The 22,761-nt window shown below is 43.5% G+C and overlaps 1 protein-coding gene across 4 annotated transcripts in view; it reads left to right on the top strand.

Moving 5' to 3' along the window:
• The first annotated feature begins 1,665 nt into the window (after window positions 1-1,665).
• LOC144479980 (basal cell adhesion molecule-like) overlaps window positions 1,666-22,761 on the top strand; it is a 227,500-nt gene continuing 206,404 nt past the window's right edge. For all 4 annotated transcript variants that reach the window (XM_078199122.1, XM_078199121.1, XM_078199120.1 and 1 more), the window contains exon 1: window positions 1,666-1,812. In XM_078199122.1, the coding sequence (XP_078055248.1) occupies window positions 1,728-1,812 (85 nt within the window). In that variant the 5' untranslated portion in view covers window positions 1,666-1,727. The remainder of the gene's footprint in view (window positions 1,813-22,761) is intronic.

Genomic DNA, 22,761 nt, shown 5'->3' with positions numbered 1-22,761 from the left:
GTTGGGCCTAGGACACCACCCTTAGGGACTCCTGCAGAGATGTCTTGGAGCTGAGATGATTGACCGTTCACAACCATCTTTCTATGTACCAGGTATGACTCCAGCCAGCAGAGGGTTTGCCCCCTGATGCCCATTGATTCCAGTTTTGCTAGGGCTCCTTAATGCTACGCTTGGTTGAATGCAGCCTTGATGTCAAGGGCTGTCACTCTCATCTCACCTCTTTCGTCCATGTTTGAACTAATGCTGTAATGAGGTTAGGAGTGAGCGACCCTGGCGAAACCCAAACTGATCATCAATTAGCAGGTTATTGCTGAGCAGGTGCTGCTTAATAGCACTGTTGATGACTCCTTCCATCACTTTACTGATGATTGAGAGTAGACTGATTGGGTTGGATGTGTCTTGCTTTTCATGTACAGGACATATCCGGGCAATTTTCCATATTGTTGGGTAGATGCCAGTGATTAACTGTACTGGAAGAGCTTGGCTAGGGAAGCGGCAAGTTTTGGAGCACAAGTCTTCAGTACTATTGCCAGAATGTTATCAGGGCCCACAGCTTTTGCAGTATCCAGTGCCTCCAACCGTTTCTTGATATGCCTTCTGGAAATCCAGAGACACCACATCCACCAGTTTGCCATTGTCCACCACACTCATAACGTCCTCAAAGAATTCCAGTAAATTAGTTTTAAAATTTATTTTAGTGTCACAAGTAGGCTTACATTAACACTGCAATGAAGTTAGTGAAAATCCCCTAGTCGCCACACTCCGGCGTCTGTTCGGATACACTGAGGGAGAATTTAGCACGGCCAATGCACCTAACCAGCACATCTTTCGGACTGTGGGAGGAAACTGGAAAACCACGCAGACACGGGGAGAACATGCAGACTCCACACAGACAGTGACCCAAGCCAGAAATCGAACCTGGTCCCTGGCGCTGTGAGGCAGCAGTGCTAACCACTGTCCCACCGTGCTGCCCCACAATGATTACATTACGTTTCACTGAAACAGTGTAGGAGGCAAAGTGGTCAGACTGGGAGTGGGTCTGAGAACTAAAATTATAAGTGACAAAAACTAATGGTAACTCTAGCAGGCTGAATGGTAGTGTTTTGCAAAGCCATCACCTAATTTAGAGTATCAACCATGATCATATTGAATAGCGGAGCTCGAATCCTGGTCCCATTCTAGTTTCTACGTTTCTAATCTGAAATTCAGCCACACTGCTGGAGTAGGAGTTTCTTTTCCAGAAAGTTAACTCTTTTCTGACCCCACAGATGCTGCCTGATCCGCTGAGTAGTTCCAGAATGTTTTGTTTATATTTCAGAGTTCCAGCATATGCAGTATTTTGTCCTTCTAATACTGTATCTGCATATGTGCCTCAATGTTTTTTTTGCTTGCATTCCTATGAAGCACTTTGGAATGTTTTGCTACTTTAAAGATATAATAAATACAAATTGTATCAAGCTGTTAAATAATTGCTCCATATTAGTCCACGTGAACTATTGTGTATTTACCTACCATATTCTATCTATATTGCTCTGCACAGTCACTCTGCAGTATTCCTTTCCTGTGTGTATACTCATAAATACATTTCTTAGCGGGTTGTATTCTGCGGGGGGCTGGTCTCTGTGTTGTGGGTGGGATTTGGCCGTTTTCTCAATCCCTCGCCACTCTCTCCTGAGCTGCTGCCTCTTTTGGTCTCTCATTCTTCTCCCGAGTCTCCAGGTGGAAACATGTCTTCAGTAGCTACACCAGGGCCAGCATCAGTAAGCGGACGCCTCTGTTTCACCATGATCGTACTCATACTTGCTACCACAGGTAAGAAATGCCGAGTTAAGTGTCATCCGCCCCAAGACAACGCTGCGAAGGCGGATTCTCCCCACCTCCAGGTATCTGCAGATAACGAACTTGTATTTTTCACTGAAACCGACTCAAAGCAACAAATGAATCGGTAGAAAAAGAACTGCAGGAATTTATGGAATTTTAGGGGAAATTACTGTTTTTTTTCTGTAGTTTAAGCGGGGCGGGGGGGGGGGGGATTTTTAAAAATGCTGAACGTTCATCTCCAGTAGTAAATAACTCGCGTGTTCATGCGAAGCTGTAGTTTGAGCGTATACATGGGGAGTGGGTATCTGTCCCGGGAGGGGACTCCTACACCGGCAGTGCTGGCTAAAGGAAGTTTTGCGATATCCAGCACTCTCATTGTGAACGCAGATCAGATCTGAAACTTCTGAGCTCTTTCATTTCGCGGCTTTTTGAGTTCTCTGTCCGAAACTGGAGATAAGCAGGAGCCCGCCTTATATGGGAGACGATGCAAAGAAAGATAGAGGGGAAAGAGTGAGAAGTAAAAGGGGAGACGAGAACGGGAGTAGAACCGAGCAAGGAAGAAAAAGGAGAGAATAACATAAAGGGATAATGAGAGAAGATATACGAGACTGAAATAAAAATAGGTAGAAAATTTAAAAAAATGGAGAAAGAGGCAATGAGATTGCGAGAACAAATTAAACGTCCAGCTATATTCCAGAAGTTGCTGGAGTGGTTTGGAGCATATGTTGTAATTGTCGCCAGACCAAGTTATTAGTGAACGCACCTGGAATTGTTTTATGTATTTATTTTTCTGTATTGATACACAATAAACTCATTAAATGGAACATCCACACGTTATGCTGGAGTTAAATGTATGCATGCATTAACTTGTACATTAAAAAATGCTAAGTCTCCAACTCAGTAGTTTTAATATTTCACTCAGCTTTGTCATTTATCTTTTCAATTTTTGGTTTCAACGCTGGCTTTTAGTAAAGTGGAGGGGGCCTGAATCAGAGTTCGGGCCCATTATCTGTTGAATATAGAGCTGTTGTCAGAATTGAACTAAAAGTCAAATGAAAGTTTACTGATTCATTTTTATTTATTAGTTCATTAATTTTATATATGTGCTCCAATTGCTTTCCTGTGGCCAGGATCTCTATGTTTTGAATTTGGATTGTCTCATGTTGATGGCAGCCACTCCCTGGAGCCATGGTCAGTTTGTTGGATTATGTTAAACGGAGACAGCATCACTCTCGTTTACTAATACTTAAAACGATTCAAACCTGCCTTCAAGATCTTTTATTTAAAAAATCTGTTTCTCTTGTTCAACTATTGTGATATCACAACTAACTTATAATATAAAATAAAATGAATCTTGTTTTCACAATCTAGTCTTTTACCAGGATGCAGAAAGATGTTTATTCCCACCCAGAGCCTAGATTGTGTTTTTAAAAAATAATTTTATGGGATGTGGGCGTTTGCTGGCTAGGCCAGTATTTATTGCCCATCCCTAGTTGCCCTTGAGAAGATGATGGTGCGTTACCTTCTTGAACCGCTGGCAGTCCCTGAGGTGTAGGAACACCCATGATGCTATTAGGGAGGGATTTGCAAGATTTTGACCCAGTGTCAGTGAAGGAACAGCGACATATTTCCAAGTCAGGATGGTGAGTGACTTGGAAGGGAATCTCCAGGTGGTGGTGTTCCCAGGTATCTGCCACTTTTGCCCTTTCTAGATGGTTCTGGTCATGGGTTTGGAAGGTACTGCCTAAGGAACCTTGGGGAGTTGCTCCAATGCATCTTGTAGAAAGCACACACAGCCTCCACTGTTCGTTTGTGGTAGAGGGATTTAATACTTGTGGAAGGGTAGCAATTAAGACTGCTTTGTTCTGAATGGTGCTAAGCTTCTTGAGTGTTGTTGGAACTACACTCATCCAGGCAAGTGGAGAATGTTCCAATACACTCCTGACTTGTGCCTTGTAAATGGTGTACAGGCTTTGGGAAGTCAGGAGGTGCACCGCAGCTTTCCTAGCTTTCCTAGCCTTTGACGCACTCTGGCAGCAACAGTATTTATATAGCGAGATCAGTTCAGTTTCTGGTCAATGGTAACTCCCCAGGATGTTTATAGTGGGGGATTCAGTGATGGTAATATCAATGAATATCAAGGGGTGCTGATTAGATCCTCTCTTGTTGGAAATGGTCATTGCCTGGCACTTGTGTGGTGCTGGTATTACTTGCCACTTGTCAGCCCAAGGCTGGATATTGTCCAGGTCTTGCTGCATTTGGACATGGACTACCTGCAACTCTGAGGAGTCACAAATGGTACAGAACATTGTGCAATCATTAGTTAACATCCTCACCAGACCTTATGATGGAAGGAAGGCCATTGAATGAGCAGCTGATCGTTCTGAATTGTTGCATGTTGGAAGAAAATAAATTTATTTACTTTGAACCTTTATATTTATGCTTTATAGGGCCTATGGGGAAAAGGTAGGAGAATGGGGATGAGAAAAATATCAGCCATGATTGAATGGTGGAGCAGACTCGATGGGCCGAATAGCCTAATTCTGTTCCTATGTCTTATGGTTTTATGGTCTTTATTTTCTCTCTAATGAGCATTTTTGGGCTGGAATTTTCTGGCTGTTCATGTCAGCGGGATCTTCTGATCCGGCTGACAGTACACCCGCATTGCGGGTTTCCCGGAGGTGTGGGATGCAGTCAGTGGGAAATCCCATTGGAAGATCCCACCACTGGCGAATGGCACGTTGTCTCCTGCCTCTTGAAAAGCAGGAGAGGCCAGAAAGTCCCTTTTCCCCCAATTCCCCCTTCTTGGCCCCTCTTTATTTTGCCAATAGTGTTTTCTTTATCTCTGCTGTCTGCTTCCTTTTCCAACAAATCACAAAGCAGCTCCTTCTTAGGCAGTCCCTCAGGATTGAGGCTGAATTGCTTCCACTCCAGTTCAATAGGTTCTGAGATGGCTGATAAGTTCAGTGCACGATCTGTGGACTCTGCTGCAAGCAGGGTCAGATAGATGGGTTGTTTGGAGGTTTGTGCGTTCCCTCTGATGCCTTGACATTGAATCATAGTATAGTTAAAGCACAGTAAGAGGCCATTTGACCCGTCATGTCTGGCTAGCTCACTACAAGAGCAAATCAGGTAATCCCATACCTCAGTCCTTTTCCTGTAGCCTTACAATTATTTTTCTCTTTTAGAAGCCACCACCACATTCCCAGTGATGTCGCCATTGGTTCTTTGCCATTCACCTTGTATCGATGTTGTTTGGTTCTCAACCATCCTGCTAATTGGGAACAGTTTGTCTCTATCTACTCTGTCTGGACCTCATGATTTTTAACACTCTTGCCACACAAATGCCAGGCAATGACCTTCACCAATAAGAGACACTCTAACCACCGCCCCTTGACATTCAATGGTATTGCCATTAATGAATCTCCCACTATCAACATCCTTCAGGTTACCATTGACCAGAAACTCAACTGGACTTACCACATAAACACAGAGCAGGTCAGAGGCTAGGAATACTGCAGCGAGTAACTCACCTCCTGATCCTCAAAGCATGTGCACCATCTACAAGTCAGGAGTGTGATGGAATACTCTGCACTTGCCTGGATGGGTGCAGCTCCAACAACACTCAAGAAGCTTGACATCATTCAGGACAAAGCAGCCTGCTTGATTGGCACCACATTCACCCCCTCCACCACCGATGCTCAGTAGTAATGGTGTGTACCTTCTACAAGATGTACTATCTACAAGATGCACTGCAGCAATTCACCAAAGATCCTTAGATGGGGAGTCCCCTTATGTGTGAGGGGGGTTGATCTAGTGCTTGTGTGTGGGTAGGCTAGTTAAGGAGAACTGTGTGTGTGGGGGCTAGTGGGATTGCCCCAGTACATGTGTGGATGTGGTTTCCTGGTGCTTGTGTCAGAGCAGGTTCCCCATATCCATGGTGGTGGGGCGGGGGAAGAGGAGAGTTTTTTTAGGCTCATTTAAATAGGGCGCCCCTGACAGTGGCCCGCCAGTGTTACAGCATCAGAGGCGACTGTAACATTTAAAATTTCTTAAGTGCTACGTTATCTGGCAAGAAAAGCCAGCTATGCAACCAGGGAGCTGCACGCCAGTTTTCTCGCCAGAGCAGCACTTTGGGCAAAAGTTTCTGATATCTACCCTATATTACTAAAATGCAAAAAGAAAGTATTGTGCCAAAATTTGGATAGGTGGAATCTGGAGTTAGTATTTTTACAGCCATTAAATCTTATATCCTTAAAGAAATGGCAGCTAAGTTATGTGCAGCTGCACTATAGCAGTTGAATACTCTGAGGTTCTAGGCTTGTGGGTTAAGTGATTTTTTTAATCCTCATGGAATAACATATTCTTTAATTTACCTTAAATAATGTCATACAAGACTCACCAGTGTAAAACAAATTGCTAACATTTTTGTGCTGTTGGATAAGTGTCTAACAAGAACTGGGTGGAAACTTTCTCAAACTACTTTCGCAATAAGCTTTGAGATACATTTTTGTTCCATCTGTCTGGGCTAGATTGAAGCCCAGGTGCTAGAGGTGAAGGGGCATTGTACTACACCACCTAGTCTCCCTTGATTAGCAACTCTTTAAAAAATTCAATTGTGCGTGGGTAGGGTTCTCCTCAACTGTGTGTGGGGGGGCTAGTGGGATTGCCCCAGTACGTGTGTGGGTATGGTTTCCTGGTGCTTGTGTCAGAATGGATTCCCCATATCCGTGGTGGTAGAGCAGGGGGGGGGAGGAGAGTTTTTTTAGGCAGATCGGGGCACCTTTTAAATAGGGCGCCCCTGACAGTGGCCCGCCAGTTACAGCATCAGAGGCTGATTCAAAATTCAAAAATCTAACAGAGCACATCAAAATTGTTCGGTGCATTTATAGACTGAACAAGGAGGGAGAATACATATATATATATATGTTTATATATATATATATATATATATATATATTATATATATTGCCAAACGTTTAAACTAATTTTGATCCTGATTCTAACAGTTGAAGTGAATGGAAAATTGAAATTGTTGGAAAGCAGAAATAGAAACATTAAAATGCTGGTGTTTTCTGTTTTGAATCCTAATATAAATTGATTTTGGCCACGAACTCAAATGCCACGGGGTCAGGGCCGAGTCCAGTTGAACTCATCAATCAGAAACAATTCAATTTTTACCATGTCATAGAATCGTAGAATCCCTACAGTGCAAAAGGAAGCCATTCGGCCCTTCATATCTGCACTGACTCTCCGAAAAAGCCTTATTCACATAACCCTGTGCATTCTCTATAGGTATTCCATCTATCCTACACAGTTTTGGACACTAAGGGGCATTTTAGCATGGCCAATCCACCTACCTGCACATCTTTTGACGTGGAGATGCTGGCGTTGGACTGGGGTCCTCGAGGAGCAGAGCTCTGAAAGCTTGTGGTACCAAATAAACTTGTTGGACTTTAATCTGGTGTTGTGAGACTTCTTACTGTGCCCATCTTTGGGCTATGGGAGGAAATTGGAGCCCCCGGAGGAAACCTATACCTTTCGCCTTCCTCGTGAAATAAACCATGGGATAGCAATAATTCTTTGTGACAGGTGGTGATGTTACAAAAGCAAATGCTGCAGGAAATTAAACATATAAGGCATATCCAAATCAAATGGAGATTTGGCACACTGTTTCCTTGTAATATTCTCTAGCATGTTTAAACTTCAATAATGATTTATTACCTTTGGCCACTGTTATTTAAGTCACAACGCTGCTGACTTTTTATTTGGTAGAAATTTCACTTTCATCTTCCCTGTTAGAATCAAACATTTCTTGATATCCTACCAAGAAATAGAAACTAGAAGCAGGGGTGGGCCATTCGGCCCTTCAAACCTGCTTCGCCATTCATTTTGGTCATGGCTGATCATCCCAGGAGTCCCTCTATCTCAAGGCCATCCTTCCTCAGATAAGGACACCAAAACTGCACACAATATTCCAGATGTGGCCTCACCAATGCCCTATGCAATTGCAGCAAAACATCCCTATTCCTATACTCAAATCCTTTCACTGTGAAGGCCAACATTCCATTTGCCTTCTTTATTGCCTGCTGTACCTGTGTGCTTACTTTCAACATCTGATGCATGAGGACTCCAGGGTCTCACTGCGAATCCGCCTCTCTCAATTTACACCCATTCAAGTAATAATCTGTTTTCCTATTATTACTACCAAAGTGGATAACCTCACATTTATGAGGTTATAAATCATTTAGAATTGGATCTAAGAGGATGTAAGGTTGATTATAGAACCAAATAAGCTCTTCGCTTGGAGAAGATTGTGTTTGTCTGACAAAGGTTTAGCAAAAATTCATAACTCCTTGTCAGAATGGCTGCAGTCTTTGGTAGTGTTTGGCTATGATGAAGACACATAAATTAATATTACATTTTATTTTGACACTCACAGTCTGAAGTCACCATTCTCTGATATTTGAGCTGCAGTTTTGATTTGTGTCAAATTTAGCATTTCAACAAGAATCATCTGTGTCAGATGTTCCAGCTGTTGGTGACATCACTTGATAGATTAACAGACTGTAGCCTATACAGCTTTGCTTTAAGGATTAAAGTTTCCCTCTGTTGCATTTGTTGGGGCACATTTATATACCTCTTCAGGTGTGTGAGATCACAACTTGGAATAGTAATATTGAGCACTCCCAGGGTATAGAATGTCTTAGATACAGCATGAGACTTGCTTTATGCTACCCTGCCTTTGACTGAAGGACCACTCAGGACCCTGTTTGGGCTTCCAGCACAGCAACTGGCCCACCTGCCCCTGGTTATTTACATTGGCAGTGGGATGAGACCTTTAAATGGATATTAATTGGTAGTGGGTGGAAAAGACATCCATGAGCTTTCCTGTCCAAGATTTAAATGGAGTTGCCTCAAGGGAGGCCGTCATCCAAAGACACAGGCTTGTGCTCTGGGAATGTGGGTTTAAATCCCATCATGGCAGTTGTTGAAATTTAAATTCAGTTAATAAACCTGGGATATAAAGTTCATCTCTGTAATGGTGACTATGTCATGGTGTAATGGGCGGCACAGTAGCACAGTGGTTAGCACTGCCGCTTCACAGCTCCAGGGACCTGGGTTCGATTCCCGGCTCGGGTCACTATCTGTGTGGAGTTTGCACATTCTCCTCGTGTCTGCGCCGGTTTCCTCCGGGTGCTCCGGTTTCCTCCCACAGTCCAAAGATGTGCGGGTTAGGTTGATTGGCCATGCTAAAAATTGTCCCTTAGTGTCCTGAGATGTGTAGCTTAGATGGATTAGCGGGTAAAAATATAGGGATATGGGGGTATGGCCTGGGTGGGATTGTGGTTGATGGGCCGAATGGCCTCTTCCTGCACTGTAGGGTTTCTATGATTTCTATGACTATGTCAGCTATCATTAATTATTGTTAATTGCATCACCATTCAACATGATCATGGCTGATCATAGAAATCATAGAAACCCTACAGTGCAGAAGGAGGCCATTCGGCCCATCGAGTCTGCACCGACCACAATCCCACCCAGGCCCTACCCCCACATATTTACCCACTAATCTATGCATCCCAGGATTCTAAGGGGCAATTTTTAACCTGGCCAATCAACCTAACCTGCACATCTTTGGATGTGGGAGGAAACCGGAGCACCCGGAGGAAACCCACGCAGACACGAGGAGAATGTGCAAACTCCACACAGACAGTGACCCGAGCTGGGAATCGAACCCAGGACCCTGGAGCTGTGAAGCAGCAGTGCTAACCACTGTGCTACCGTGCCGCCCTGTACTTTCAGTATCCCACTCTAGCTTTCTGCCCATACCCCTTGACCCCTTTAGCTGCAAGGGCCACATCCAGCCCCCTCTTGAACATATCTAATGAACTAGCACCAACCTCCAGCTCCCTCTTGCACATATCTAACAAACTGGCCCCCACAGCTTTCTGTGGTGGAGAATTCTACAGTTTCACAACGCTCTGAAGAAGTTCTTCCTCATCTCAGTCCTGAATAGCCTTACCCCTTATTCTTAGACTAGTTCTGGGCTTCCCAAACATCAGGAACATTCTTCCTGCATCTAGTTGATTCAGTCACATAAGGATTTTATGTTTCTATGAGATCCCCTCTCATTCTTCTAAATTCGAAAAGATATTAAGTGGTAAAGCACAGTAGAAATGTTTAGTTTGCATTTTACGTGCTCCCCACCGAACATGTTTTTGGCAGGGGCATGTAAAGTAGGATGGGTGCCCACCTCACCATCTTCCTGTTCACTCCCATAATACAGGGGATGGGCTGAGGCTGAAATTGGCAGTGCACCCACCATACTGAAATAATTAGGGATAAATTGAGCTTGTTAACAAGCCAATTGACCCCGATAGCACATTGTCCACACTATAAAATGGTTGGCATGGAGTCAATGATCAGGGTAGCCGATGAGGTTTAACCAAAGCATTGCCTAATACAATTTTTCAAAGCCATTTTGGCCTTTTGGCAAGTGTCAGATCAAGCTCTGTATGGGGTGCGATGCCTCATCCTGTCAGCTTGGATCTTGTTTGTCTCTCTTGTGAGGACTAAGAATTAAATTCAGTTGGAACTTGAATTTGATTTTCCATCCAGTCGAGTGGGAATTGGCAACCTGCTTTTTATAAAAGTATTTCCAAGGGGCAGGAAGGAAGGGAAATACTAGCTTTGGTTTGGGGGCGGGGGGGGGGGGGCTTTCTGCATTGGGGACAGCTCCCCTAAGATAGTACTTCCTCTTTCTTCCTACCCACTTGCTCTACAAAATACACTACTCCCATCAACTGCTCAGTCCCTCCCAGCCCAAGACCCCGGACTTAGCTGGTTCCGGGATCCATGTGCCTCCTCCTTGTTCCTGATTGCAGTGGCCACTAATGTGCTCTTGGGCTTTGCTGTAAGCTCAAGAAAACATTCATGTTTCTGATGGCCTTTTTTTTTTACTAGTCTCAGCTCCTTCCTGGCATCCACTGTTGGCAGCATTCTGATGTGTGAATACCTTGGGTGATCTGGCAACCTCTGAATTCCAGAGTTTCAATTGCCTTACATTTACAACTTTAATTTTCACAAAACTAAAGGTTATATTCCAAAAATCAAATGAATAATGAAATTAGATATTTTCTTAACATTCTTGTGATTGTTACAGCTGCGGTAGTCTCCTTTGTCAAGTATATGAGATTGTGCTTTGCAGTAGATGTCCCACAACTGTTGAAATTTGCTGTTGTGAGCAGACAAATGTCTCACCCATGTACCTTGTTTTTAGCAACTGAGCTGATTTGTCCATCATTCTAATTGCCTTGTGACCCATCATTTTATAATACAAAGCGTAGAATGTTGTGGGTTCTCTAAATCACCGACAACAAGGACTTTCAACAAAGGTCAACAGTTATGCAAAACACTTGTGCTCTGTCCATGCTCCTGGGGAAACCTCTTGCACTCCCACCAAGTGACCTCTTTTGTAGCCACGTCATCACATCCTCATGTGACCACTCGTCTGCAACTTCCCTGTTTAGTTGGGATGCGCGGTGGCATGAGATGTAACAGTGTGCACAATAGGAAACTATAATAGACCATTGTGTGAGATATAATTGAAGAAACTGACAATGAATAACTATTTACACTTATATATTGAGGCATGGATTAAACTGTAGCAAATAGTGTGTGGTCCATTGCAACTCCTTCTCCCCACCCCATCTTTTTATGTTGGAAAGAAGTACTATAATTTGAAAGTCATTTCTAGTCTAAGTGGTAGTGACAGTAAGAAGCCTCAGAACACCAGGTTAAAGTCCAACAGATTTATTTGGAATCACGAGCTTTCGGAGCGCTGCTCTTTCATCAGGTGAGTGACTCATCAGGCCGTCCTCACGTGTGCGGAACTTGGCTATCAGTTTCTGCTCGGTGATTCTGAGTTGTCTTGTGGGATTGAGGGGAGGGGGGAGCGGGAGGGGGGTGTGTTGGACTCTCCATTCTAGCCCTGGGAAACCTAAACATCACTCTTGACGTGGTGATTTCAAGCATCTCTCTGATTGAAGTCTTCATTCTGGTCTGTGAACAGTGGAATATTTGAGGTGGCTGGTGACTTTAATCTCCATGCCCCCTGGACACCAGGAAGGCTTCCAAATCACACCCGCACTCCATTCTGCAGAAGGGGTTCCCACTTCTCTCTGTCAGAAACTGCAGGTTGTGGAAGACCCCTTTTAGTTCTCTGACTGACAAGGGGAGTCACTTTTACTGATCCTGTTTTGTGATTTATCACATTTATGGGGACATACCTGTGAGTGAGCATGGTAGAGAAGTTTCACTTGTTATCCTGATATTCTGGTGAATCTAGGGACATCCATTTACCAGAGCTATGTGATTTTTATCTGTCTTGTCTTATAATGCTGGCATTTATAATGGTGGTCTTCTTCACCTGCTATCCTTTGTTACAATTATGGTTAAAATGAGTAGTGCCATTGCAGGGAGGTGGGCAAATGTTTAATATGAAGGTAGTGGGTATGGCCCTATGAGTCCTCGCAGCGGATGAGGAAAACCCCCATAAAACTAATGGGCTTGTGTATTTTATTGTATTTCAGTTGTTTTGGGGTTATAGAATCTCTGATTAACTCTTGTTGTGGTGCAGACAGACTATATAATCTGGGAAAAGACGTATTGTATCGTTTGTACTTCCGAGGTGGCTGGGGTGGGAGAAGCATTTTTTGATTCATGCCCAAGTGTGGCACTAAAATCCTTAGTGGTTTAACCACCATTTTATCTGTGCTAATATCCTGTATCTTTTATGGGTGAATAAGCAATGGAAATAGCTACTTTAAAGATTTGCTTTCTATAAGTTCTGTAGCTCGGTCACCATTAGCCTGTGAGCTCGGTTGTGCATTGCTGAGCCGGTTGTGGCTGCATCCTGTTATCCTGATATCACAACCCGCCAGCAAATCCATCGATATTTCCTTTCATAAATTGTATGATGAGAGGTGCTGGATACAATGAATAATCCAATTTTCTTTCTGTTCCTTAGCACGTGTGCTTGTTTGAAATGATCTTCTAGTACAGTACCAATCTTTTGTGTTATTTGTGAAAAAAAATGAAAATCTTCAATAAAAATATGTTTTTAAAAATTGTGGGGGCAACATATATGGCGTAGGGGTAGCCTTTTAATGTGATTTATTTAAATGAGATTCCCAACCTTTCTAGGCAGGAACCTCATCGTCATGGGGTGGGGTGGGTGGTGTGGAATCCGAAAATGAGATCTCGCTGGTGAAACTCTTGCTTTCTCGCTCTCTTAGGATTTTGCGTCCACGTCGTGGGTGCAAAGTCACAGGCGTAGAGTCTGAGCAGTAACTAGTTATTGTGGAACTTAACTATTAACACGTATATAAATATAATAAGACAATAAGTCTTCTTCAATTCAAGCCATGAGCTATCTCCATTCAGACTACTACCAATCATATGACTCCATTTACATCACCTGGTGAGTGGTACTGTTTCTCCTGTCCCATTAACCCTTTCAGTCCTGAACACCCTAAAGCAGCTAGGAAAATGACCAATTTGGGGTGGTGAAACCATCTTTACTGAGGTACTGTGCATGACCGAAGTGACAGAGTGAATTCAGTCTCCCACGGTCCATAGGTTATAGAAGCAAATGTGCAAAAAATTGTTGAAACTGAGAAAAGGAGTGTCAAAGTAGTTTTAAAGAAATACTGGCTGATGAAAATAATGCAGTCTGAAAAGCATGATGATCGATCAGATATAGAATCTATTGGCCCCAATTCTGACAATTTACACCCCTTCACTAGCATCTCAGTAAAGATGCAACTCCAGTCTGGTAGCAAAGGTCAAGGCTTTCAAAGAACAAAGAACAGTACAGCACAGGAAACAGGCCCTTCGGCCCTCCAAGCCTGTGCCGCTCATTGGTCCAACTAGACCATTCGTTTGTATCCCTCCATTCCCAGATTGCTCATGTGACTATCCAGGTAAGTCTTAAACGATGCCAGCGTGTCTGCCTCCACCACCCTACTTGGCAGCGCATTCCAGGCCCCCACCACTCTGTGTAAAAAAACATCCTCTGATATCTGAGTTATACCTCGCCCCTCTCACCTTGAGCCCATGACCCCTCGTGATCGTCACCTCCGACCTGGGAAAAAGCTTCCCACTGTTCACCCTATCTATACCCTTCATAATTTTGTACACCTCTATTAGGTCTCCCATCATTCTCCATCTTTCCAGGGAGAACAAGCCCAGTTTACCCAATCTCTCCTCATAGCTAAGACCCTCCATACCAGGCAACATTCTGGTAAACCTTCTCTGCACTTTCTCTAAAGCCTCCACGTCCTTCTGGTAGTGCGGCGACCAGAACTGGACGCAGTACTCCAAATGTGGCCTAACCAGCGTTCTATACAGCCGCAACATCAGACTCCAGCTTTTGTACTCTATACCCCGTCCTATAAAGGCAAGCATACCATATGCCTTCTTCACCACCTTCTCCACCTGTGCTGCCACCTGTGCAGGATTTGTGGACTTGCACACCTAGGTCCCTCTGTGTTTCTATACTCTTGATGGCTCTGCCATTTATTGTATAACTCCCCCCTACATTAGTTCTTCCAAAATGCATCACTTCGCATTTATCTGGATTAAATTCCATCTGCCATTTCTCCGCCCAATTTTCTAGCCTATCTATATCCTGCTGTATTGTCCGACAATGTTCATCGCTATCCGCAAGTCCAGCCATCTTCGTGTCATCCACAAACTTGCTGATAACACCAGTTACGCCTTCTTCCAAATCATTTATATATATCACAAATAGCAGAGGTCCCAGTACAGAGCCCTGCGGAACACCACTGGTCATGATGTGGAGATGCCGGCATTGGACTGGGGTAAGCACAGTAAGAAGTCTCACAACACCAGGTTAAAGTCCAACAGGTTTATTTGGTAGCAAATACCATAAGCTTTCGGAGCGCTGCCCCTTCGAGGGGCAGCGCTCCGAAAGCTTATGGTATTTGCTACCAAATAAACCTGTTGGACTTTAACCTGGTGTTGTGAGACTTCTTACTGTGAACACCACTGGTCACAGACCTCCAGCCAGAAAAAGACCCTTCGACTGCTACCCTCTGATGGAAAGGGTCCTTAGGGATGGGATTTACGACCATTTAGAAAGATGCGGATTAATCCGAGATAGTCAGCACGGATTCGTGAAGGGCAAGTCGTGCCTCACAAATTTGATAGAATTTTTTGAGGAGGTAACTAAGTGTGTTGATGAAGGTAGGGCAGTTGATGTCATATACATGGATTTTAGTAAGGCGTTTGATAAGGTCCCCCATGGTCGGCTTATGATGAAAGTGAGGAGGTGTGGGATAGAGGGAAAGTTGGCCGATTGGATAGGTAACTGGCTGTCTGACCGAAGACAGAGGGTGGTGGTCGATGGAAAATTTTCGGATTGGAGGCAGGTTGCTAGCGGTGTGCCGCAGGGATCAGTGCTTGGTCCTCTGCTCTTTGTGATTTTTATTAATGACTTAGAGGAGGGGGCTGAAGGGTGGATCAGTAAATTTGCTGATGACACCAAGATTGGTGGAGTAGTGGATGAGGTGGAGGGCTGTTGTAGGCTGCAAAGAGACATAGATAGGATGCAAAGCTGGGCTGAAAAATGGCAAATGGAGTTTAACCCTGATAAATGTGAGGTGATTCATTTTGGTAGGACAAATTTAAATGTGGATTACAGGGTCAAAGGTAGGGTTCTGAAGACTGTGGAGGAACAGAGAGATCTTGGGGTCCATATCCACAGATCTCTAAAGGTTGCCAGTCAAGTGGATAGAGCTGTGAAGAAGGCCTATAGTGTGTTAGCTTATATTAACAGGGGGTTGGAGTTTAAGAGCCGTGGGGTTATGCTGCAACTGTACAGGACCTTGGTGAGACCACATTTGGAATATTGTGTGCAGTTCTGGTCACCTCACTATAGGAAGGATGTGGAAGCGCTGGAAGGAGTGCAGAGGAGATTTACCAGGATGCTGCCTGGTTTGGAGGGTAGGTCATATGAGGAAAGGTTGAGGGAGCTAGGGCTGTTCTCTCTGGAGCGGAGGAGGCTGAGGGGAGACTTAATAGAGGTGTATAAAATGATGAAGGGGATAGATAGAGTGAACGTTCAAAGACTATTTCCTCGGGTGGATGGAGCTATTACAAGGGGGCATAACTATAGGGTTCGTGGTGGGAGATACAGGACGGATATCAGAGGTAGGTTCTTTACGCAGAGAGTGGTTGGGGTGTGGAATGGACTGCCTGCAGTGATAGTGGAGTCAGACACTTTAGAAACATTTAAGCGGTTATTGGATAGGCACATGGAGCACACCAGGATGATAGGGAGTGGGATAGCTTGATCTTGGTTTCAGATAAAGCTCGGCACAACATCGTGGGCCGAAGGGCCTGTTCTGTGCTGTACTGTTCTATGTTCTATGTTCTCTGTCTCCTGTGGCCAAGCCAGTTCTCTGCCCATCTAGCCACCTCTCCTTGTATCCCATGAGCCTTAACCTTCTTAACCAACCTGCCATGAGGGACTTCGTCAAATGCCTTACTGAAATCCATATAGACGACATCCACGGCCCTTCCTTCGTCAACCGTTTTTGTCACTTCCTCAAAAAACTCCACCAAATTTGTAAGGCACGACCTCCCTCTTATAAAACCATGCTGTCTGTCACTAATGAGATTGTTCCGTTCTAAATGCGCATACATCCTGTCTCTAAGAATCCTCTCCAACAACTTCCCTACCACGGACGTCAAGCTCACTGGCCTATAATTTCCCGGGTTATCCCTGCTACCCTTCTTAAATCACTCATAGAACTGTTCCACATTTCTTCATCCCCTTAGTATGTCTCCTCAGATTGCTTCCATGCTTGCCACTCCTTTCACACAATGTTGGCTGATGTATGTGTGTTTTGGAGCTGTAATGGTGTCTAGTACATCTTAAACCAAACAAAATGCTGAACATTATCACCAAAGGAAAGCATTGAGGAAGTATGCAATGTTGCAGGGACATGCAGGTTGTAGGGAAATAAACTGCTTGTACTTACTTTAGAATGTTTAACAAGGGGCTTTTATTTGTTTTCTAAGTTGACATGAAAGCATTCCTTTGCCACTTTTGAAATGTTTTCCTTCATCATTGCAGAACACGCATTAAAGTCATGGATTCCGTTAAAATGTCAGAAAACTGCAATATTGACATATCAATCTGGACATGTTATCAATGATTACTTCAGCAGCGAAACAAAGTGGAATGAATAAAGCTTGAAATTACCATTAAAATGTTGGCCCTGACAATAGTGATCTGTCTTTGATGCAATTGCTTAATGTGTTTAACACATCCCAAACTGTCTCTTCATAAAGCTTTGAGTGTTTTCCAGATATGTTTCTGAAATGGTGGGGCAGGGAGGGTGGGGAGAAGGAACATTCAAACAGCATTTTCTGCTCTGAGCTTATTATCAAGAAAAGGGCTTCATTGTGTTGGTCATGGAATGCAGCTGAACTCAGTCCCATTTACCAGTTGCCCTTGTGATCACATAGTTCTCTGTGTATCATTCATTGCTGCATCCTTCAGGCAGGCTCACATTGACCTCCATTGGTAATGATGAACTCCCTGCTCCCCCACCCATCCTGAAAGTTTTTGGAATCTGAAAATGATATTTCACTTTTAAATTAATTATTCCTTAGCTTTAATGCTAGGTAAATTCATATGATGCGCTTGAAGCGAAAGAAAACAGTACCGGCCTACAGGGAAAGGTTGAAGGAGTGGAACTAGCTGAGTTGCTTTAGCAGAGAGTCAGCATAAATACGGCATCCTGAATGGCCACCTATACAATGACCATCAATGATTTTACAATTTAATCCTACAGTGCTTCGAGTTGTCTTGTCACAATCGTGAAGAGCCGCCTATTACTCCTTTGTTTTCAAAATTGAAAATGAGGACTTTCCATTATATAAATGCTTGTGACCATTTTGATCTACAAAATTTCATCTGCTGTCTCAGCTTTGACTGTTGAGTCTCATGATGATGTGGAGATGCCGGCGTTGGACTGGGGTAAACACAGTAAGAAGTTTAACAACACCAGGTTAAAGTCCAACAGGTTTATTTGGTAGCAAAAGCCACACAAGCTTTCGGAGCTCCAAGCCCCTTTCGGAGCTCCAAGCCCCTTCATGAGACTCTAACAACTCTAACAGTTGTTAGAGTCTCATGATGACATTGGATAGAATGTCATCCACGTTAAAGTTGCTGTTTGAGTTATGTTACAATCAATGCCTGGACAAGGCTTCTAATTTGCTTACGTCCCAAACGGGACCCCAATTTTGTTATGCTCCCGGGTGAGGAGAAATTACTGGCTCCCCTTCTTTATTCAACCTCCTTCGGTTGGTCGCAACAAAGTCAATTTAAAAAGTATCTACTTGAATCTGTTGCCCTGTGGGTACCTTTTCCCAAATGTATTTATTTTTAGAGGGAGCCAATTTAACCAGGCTTTCTTGAATGAAAGGAGTAAGTTTGTTAGTTACTAAAACCAAAGAAAAATAATAAAAACAGGAAGCACACATTCCACACACTGATCAGTACGGTAACGGTCCAAATAAAAGAAAAAATATACGAATCCTGTTCTTTCTTTCAACTCGGACCATTTCCACGTTCTGAGATATAACTCAACAGAAGATGGGTTTTGGATGTCTGCCGAGATATGACAATCAGTTTCCATTGTTTTTGCAACCGTAGGAGACTAAAGTTTAGTCTAGAGGTAGTTTCCTACCTCCCTTTCAGATCTCTGAAGAAGTCCCCTTTCCAGAGCAACATTCCATATTCTCTTGGACTAGTCAATCAACTATAGTCCACATATGAATTTTACAGAAGGTGGCCACTTTACATCATCAGCCATCTTTTGTTCTGTCTTTGCTTGTGTTTCTTCTAAGAACACGTCTTCCTTATAAAGTTCAATATGTAAGTGATTCAGGGCTGTATCGTCGTGACAGTATCTGATTTAAATATGTCTGTAACTAGTCAACTTAATGCTCAGTTTAATTGGCAAATTCCCTAGTGATTATCGAAAAGCAGAATACTGCAGATGCTGGAAATCTGAAATAAAAATAGAAAAAGCTGGAAATTCTCAGCATGTTATGGGTATCTGTGTGAAGAGAAACAAAGTTAACGTTTCAGGTCTCACGTTGACTTTTCTCTCCTTGACCTTCCTGCGAATCTCAAGGAATAGCACCTCGTATTTCAGTTAGGCACTTTTCCAGCCTTCTAAACTCAACATTGAGTTCAACAATTTCAGACATAATCTTAATGCCCATTTTATTTCCTTTTGTTTGCATGTTTTGAGTTTTCTCTTTTTTGTTTTCAGTCAGCAGCACACTCGTTCTAGGCATGTGTTTGTTTCTTTGTTTCTTTTCTTGCCCTATCACCATTCCCTTTGGCCCGGGAAGACTAACACTTTGTCTTTCAATCTCTCTGTCTTTCACTCTATCATGGCTCTTCCTTTTGTCCCTGTTTCACCCACCCCATGCTCAAAACCTATTACATCTCTAACTTTGTCCAATTTTGGTGAACGGTCACAGACCTGAAATATTAACATGCTTTTCTCTCCACAGATATTGTAGTAAGCTGCAGAGTATTTCCCAAATTTTCTGTTTTTGTTTTCCTACTGATTATCTTGTCAGAGTAAAATGGTATTAAAGCATCATGTCATGGTTATAGCACAGAAGGAGGCCATTAGGCCTTTAAGAGCAACTCAGCTAGTCCCATTCCCTTGCTTTTTTCCCTGTAGCCCTGCAAATCTTTTTTTTTCAGCAGGTAATTATCCAATTCCCTTTGAAAGCCAGGATTGAATCTGCCACCACCACACTCTCAGACAGTGCATTTCACATTCTATCCACTTGCTGTGTAAAATAAGGCTTTTCCTCATGCTGCCTCTAGTTTTTTGACAATCATCTTAAATAAGTGTCCTCTGGTTCTCAATCCTTCTGCCAAGTGGAACACTTTCTCTCTACCCAGTTGCCTCATGATTTTGAACACCTCTATCAAATCTTCTCTGGGACCTCTCTTATCAAAGAGAAGGGCCCCAGCTCCTCCAGTCTAACCATGTACCTGAAGTGCTTCCTGCCTGGATCCATTCTTAGAAAGCTTTTCAACACCCTCTCTAAAGCCTTCACATTGTTCTTAAAGTGTGGTATTCAGGAATGGACACAATATCCATTTGAGGCCGAACCACTGTTTTGTAAAGGTTCAACACAGTAAGAAGTCTCACAACACCAGGTTAAAATCCAACAGGTTTATTTGGTAGCGAAAGCCACTAGCTTTCGGAGCGCTGCCCCTTCTTCAGGTGAGTGGGAGTTCTATTCATAAACAGGGCATATGAAGACACAAACTCAATTTACAAAATAATGATTGGAATGCGAGTCTTTGCAGGTAATCAAGTCTTAAAGGTACAGACAATGTGAGTGGAGAGAGCGTTAAGCACAGGTTAAAGAGATGTGTATTGTCTCCAGACAGGACAGTTAGTGAGATTTTGCAAACCCAGGCAAGTCGTGGGGGTTACAGATAGTGTGACATGAACCCAATCTTAAATGTTAGCTTGGTTCTCAAATGTATTGTCCATTTGACATCTGTAATATGCAACAATTTATGCTTCATCTTAATCTGTATGTCTCCCATCATCCAGGAAACTCTAATTTGTTTGACCTACCTTTCCCCTCATGGGAATGTCTGTTGGTTGTAACCAAACTATTTACTCTTTAAAAGCAGCCCATTTTTACAGTTATGCCTGCCAATCTTTGATTCTAATTTACCTGGGCCAGATCTGTTTTCACCCCACTAAATCATAGCATCCTACATCGAGTCTGCACCGACCAAAATCCCACCCAGGCCCTATCCACATAACCCATGCATTTACCCTAGCTAGTCCCCCTGACACTAAGGGGCAATTTAACATGGCCAATCCACCTGACCTGCACATCTTTGGACTGTGGGAGGAAACCGGAGCACCCGGAGGAAACCCACGCAGACACGGGGAGAATGTGCAAACTCCACACAAACAGTGACGCAAGCTGGCAATCGAACCCAGGTCCCTGGTGCTGTGAGGCAGCAGTGCTAACCACTGTGCCACTATGCCATCCCAAATTGACCCTTCCCCAGTTAAATATTTTTGCTCTGGGCTCCATCTCCTTTTCCATAGCTATTTTAAGCTATATGATACTATGATCACTATTCCTTGAATGGTCCCAACTGAAACTTGATTCATTCTTCCCACCTCATTCTCCAGAACCATATCCAGCAATGCCTTCCTTCTCTTTGGGCTGGAAGCACACTGATGTCGGAAATTATCCTGAACACACATTAGAAACTCTTGCCCCTCTCTGCCCTTTAAGCTATTACTATCCCGATCTTTATTAGTTTGACAAAAGATCTGTATGTTTTTTGCACCACTCTAATTTCCTTGAAAATGTATTCCTTTATATCTTTCCCGCTTGTTGGGGCCTATAGAATGTGCCGAGTAGTGTAAAGGTACAGCTATTTTTCTTTGCTCTACATCCTTTCTCTCCAGCACTAATATTCTCCATAATCAATCCTTTTACTCCTCCTTTCTTTCCTGAACACCTTGCATCCAGGAATATTTATTACCTAGTCCTGCCCTTTTATGAGCCAGGTCTTTGCGTTGGTACATTATACTTCTGCATGGCTACCTTATTTACCATATTCCATGCGTTCACCTAATTTAGGCCTTATTGCATTCCCTCTTAGCTTCACCCCACCTTACTATTTCTGACTTTACCAAAACTTGTTGCTCCCAATTCTTTGTGTACTTTGATTTTCCTTTCTGATGTTACCTCCTGGTTCCCATCTCCTTACCATGTTAGTTGAACCATAGAACCATAGAAAATTACAGCTCAGAAACAGGCCTTTTGGCCCTTCTTGCCTGTGCCGAACCATTTTATGCCTAGTCCCACTGACCTGCACTTGGACCATATCCCTCCACACCCCTCTCATCCATGAACCCGTCCAAGTTTTTCTTAAATGTTAAAAGTGACCCCGCATTTACCACTTTATCCGGCAGCTCATTCCACACTCCCACCACTCTCTGCGTGAAGAAGCCCCCCCTAATATTCCCTTTAAACTTTTCTCCTTTCACCCTTAACCCATGCCCTCTGGTTTTTTTCTCCCCTAGCCTCAGCGGAAAAAGCCTGCTTGCATTCACTCTCTCTATACCCATCAAAATCTTATACACCTCTATCAAATCTCCCCTCAATCTTCTACGCTCCAGGGAATAAAGTCCCAACCTATTCAATCTCTCTCTGTAACTCAGCTTCTCAAGTCCCGGCAACATCCTTGTGAACCTTCTCTGCACTCATTCAATCTTATTTACATCCTTCCTGTAACTAGGTGACCAAAACTGTACACAATACTCCAAATTCGGCCTCACCAATGCCTTATATAACATAAGAACATAAGAAATAGGAGCAGGAGTAGGCCATCTAGCCCCTCGAGCCTGCCCCGCCATTCAATAAGATCATGGCTGATCTGACGTGGATCAGTACCACTTACCCGCCTGATCCCCATAACCCTTAATTCCCTTACCGATCAGGAATCCATCCATCCGCGCTTTAAACATATTCAGCGAAGTAGCCTCCACCACCTCAGTGGGCAGAGAATTCCAGAGATTCACCACCCTCTGGGAGAAGAAGTTCCTCCTCAACTCTGTCTTAAACCGACCCCCCTTTATTTTGAGGCTGTGTCCTCTAGTTTTAACTTCCTTACTAAGTGGAAAGAATCTCTCCGCCTCCACCCTATCCAGCCCCCGCATTATCTTCTAAGTCTCCATAAGATCCCCCCTCATCCTTCTAAACTCCAACGAGTACAAACCCAATCTCCTCAGCCTCTCCTCATAATCCAAACCCCTCATCTCCGGT

Source organism: Mustelus asterias, chromosome 27, assembly GCF_964213995.1.
Source record: "Mustelus asterias chromosome 27, sMusAst1.hap1.1, whole genome shotgun sequence".
NCBI classification, from domain to species: Eukaryota; Metazoa; Chordata; class Chondrichthyes; order Carcharhiniformes; family Triakidae; genus Mustelus; species Mustelus asterias.
This window is presented reverse-complemented; position numbering and strand designations above follow the sequence as displayed.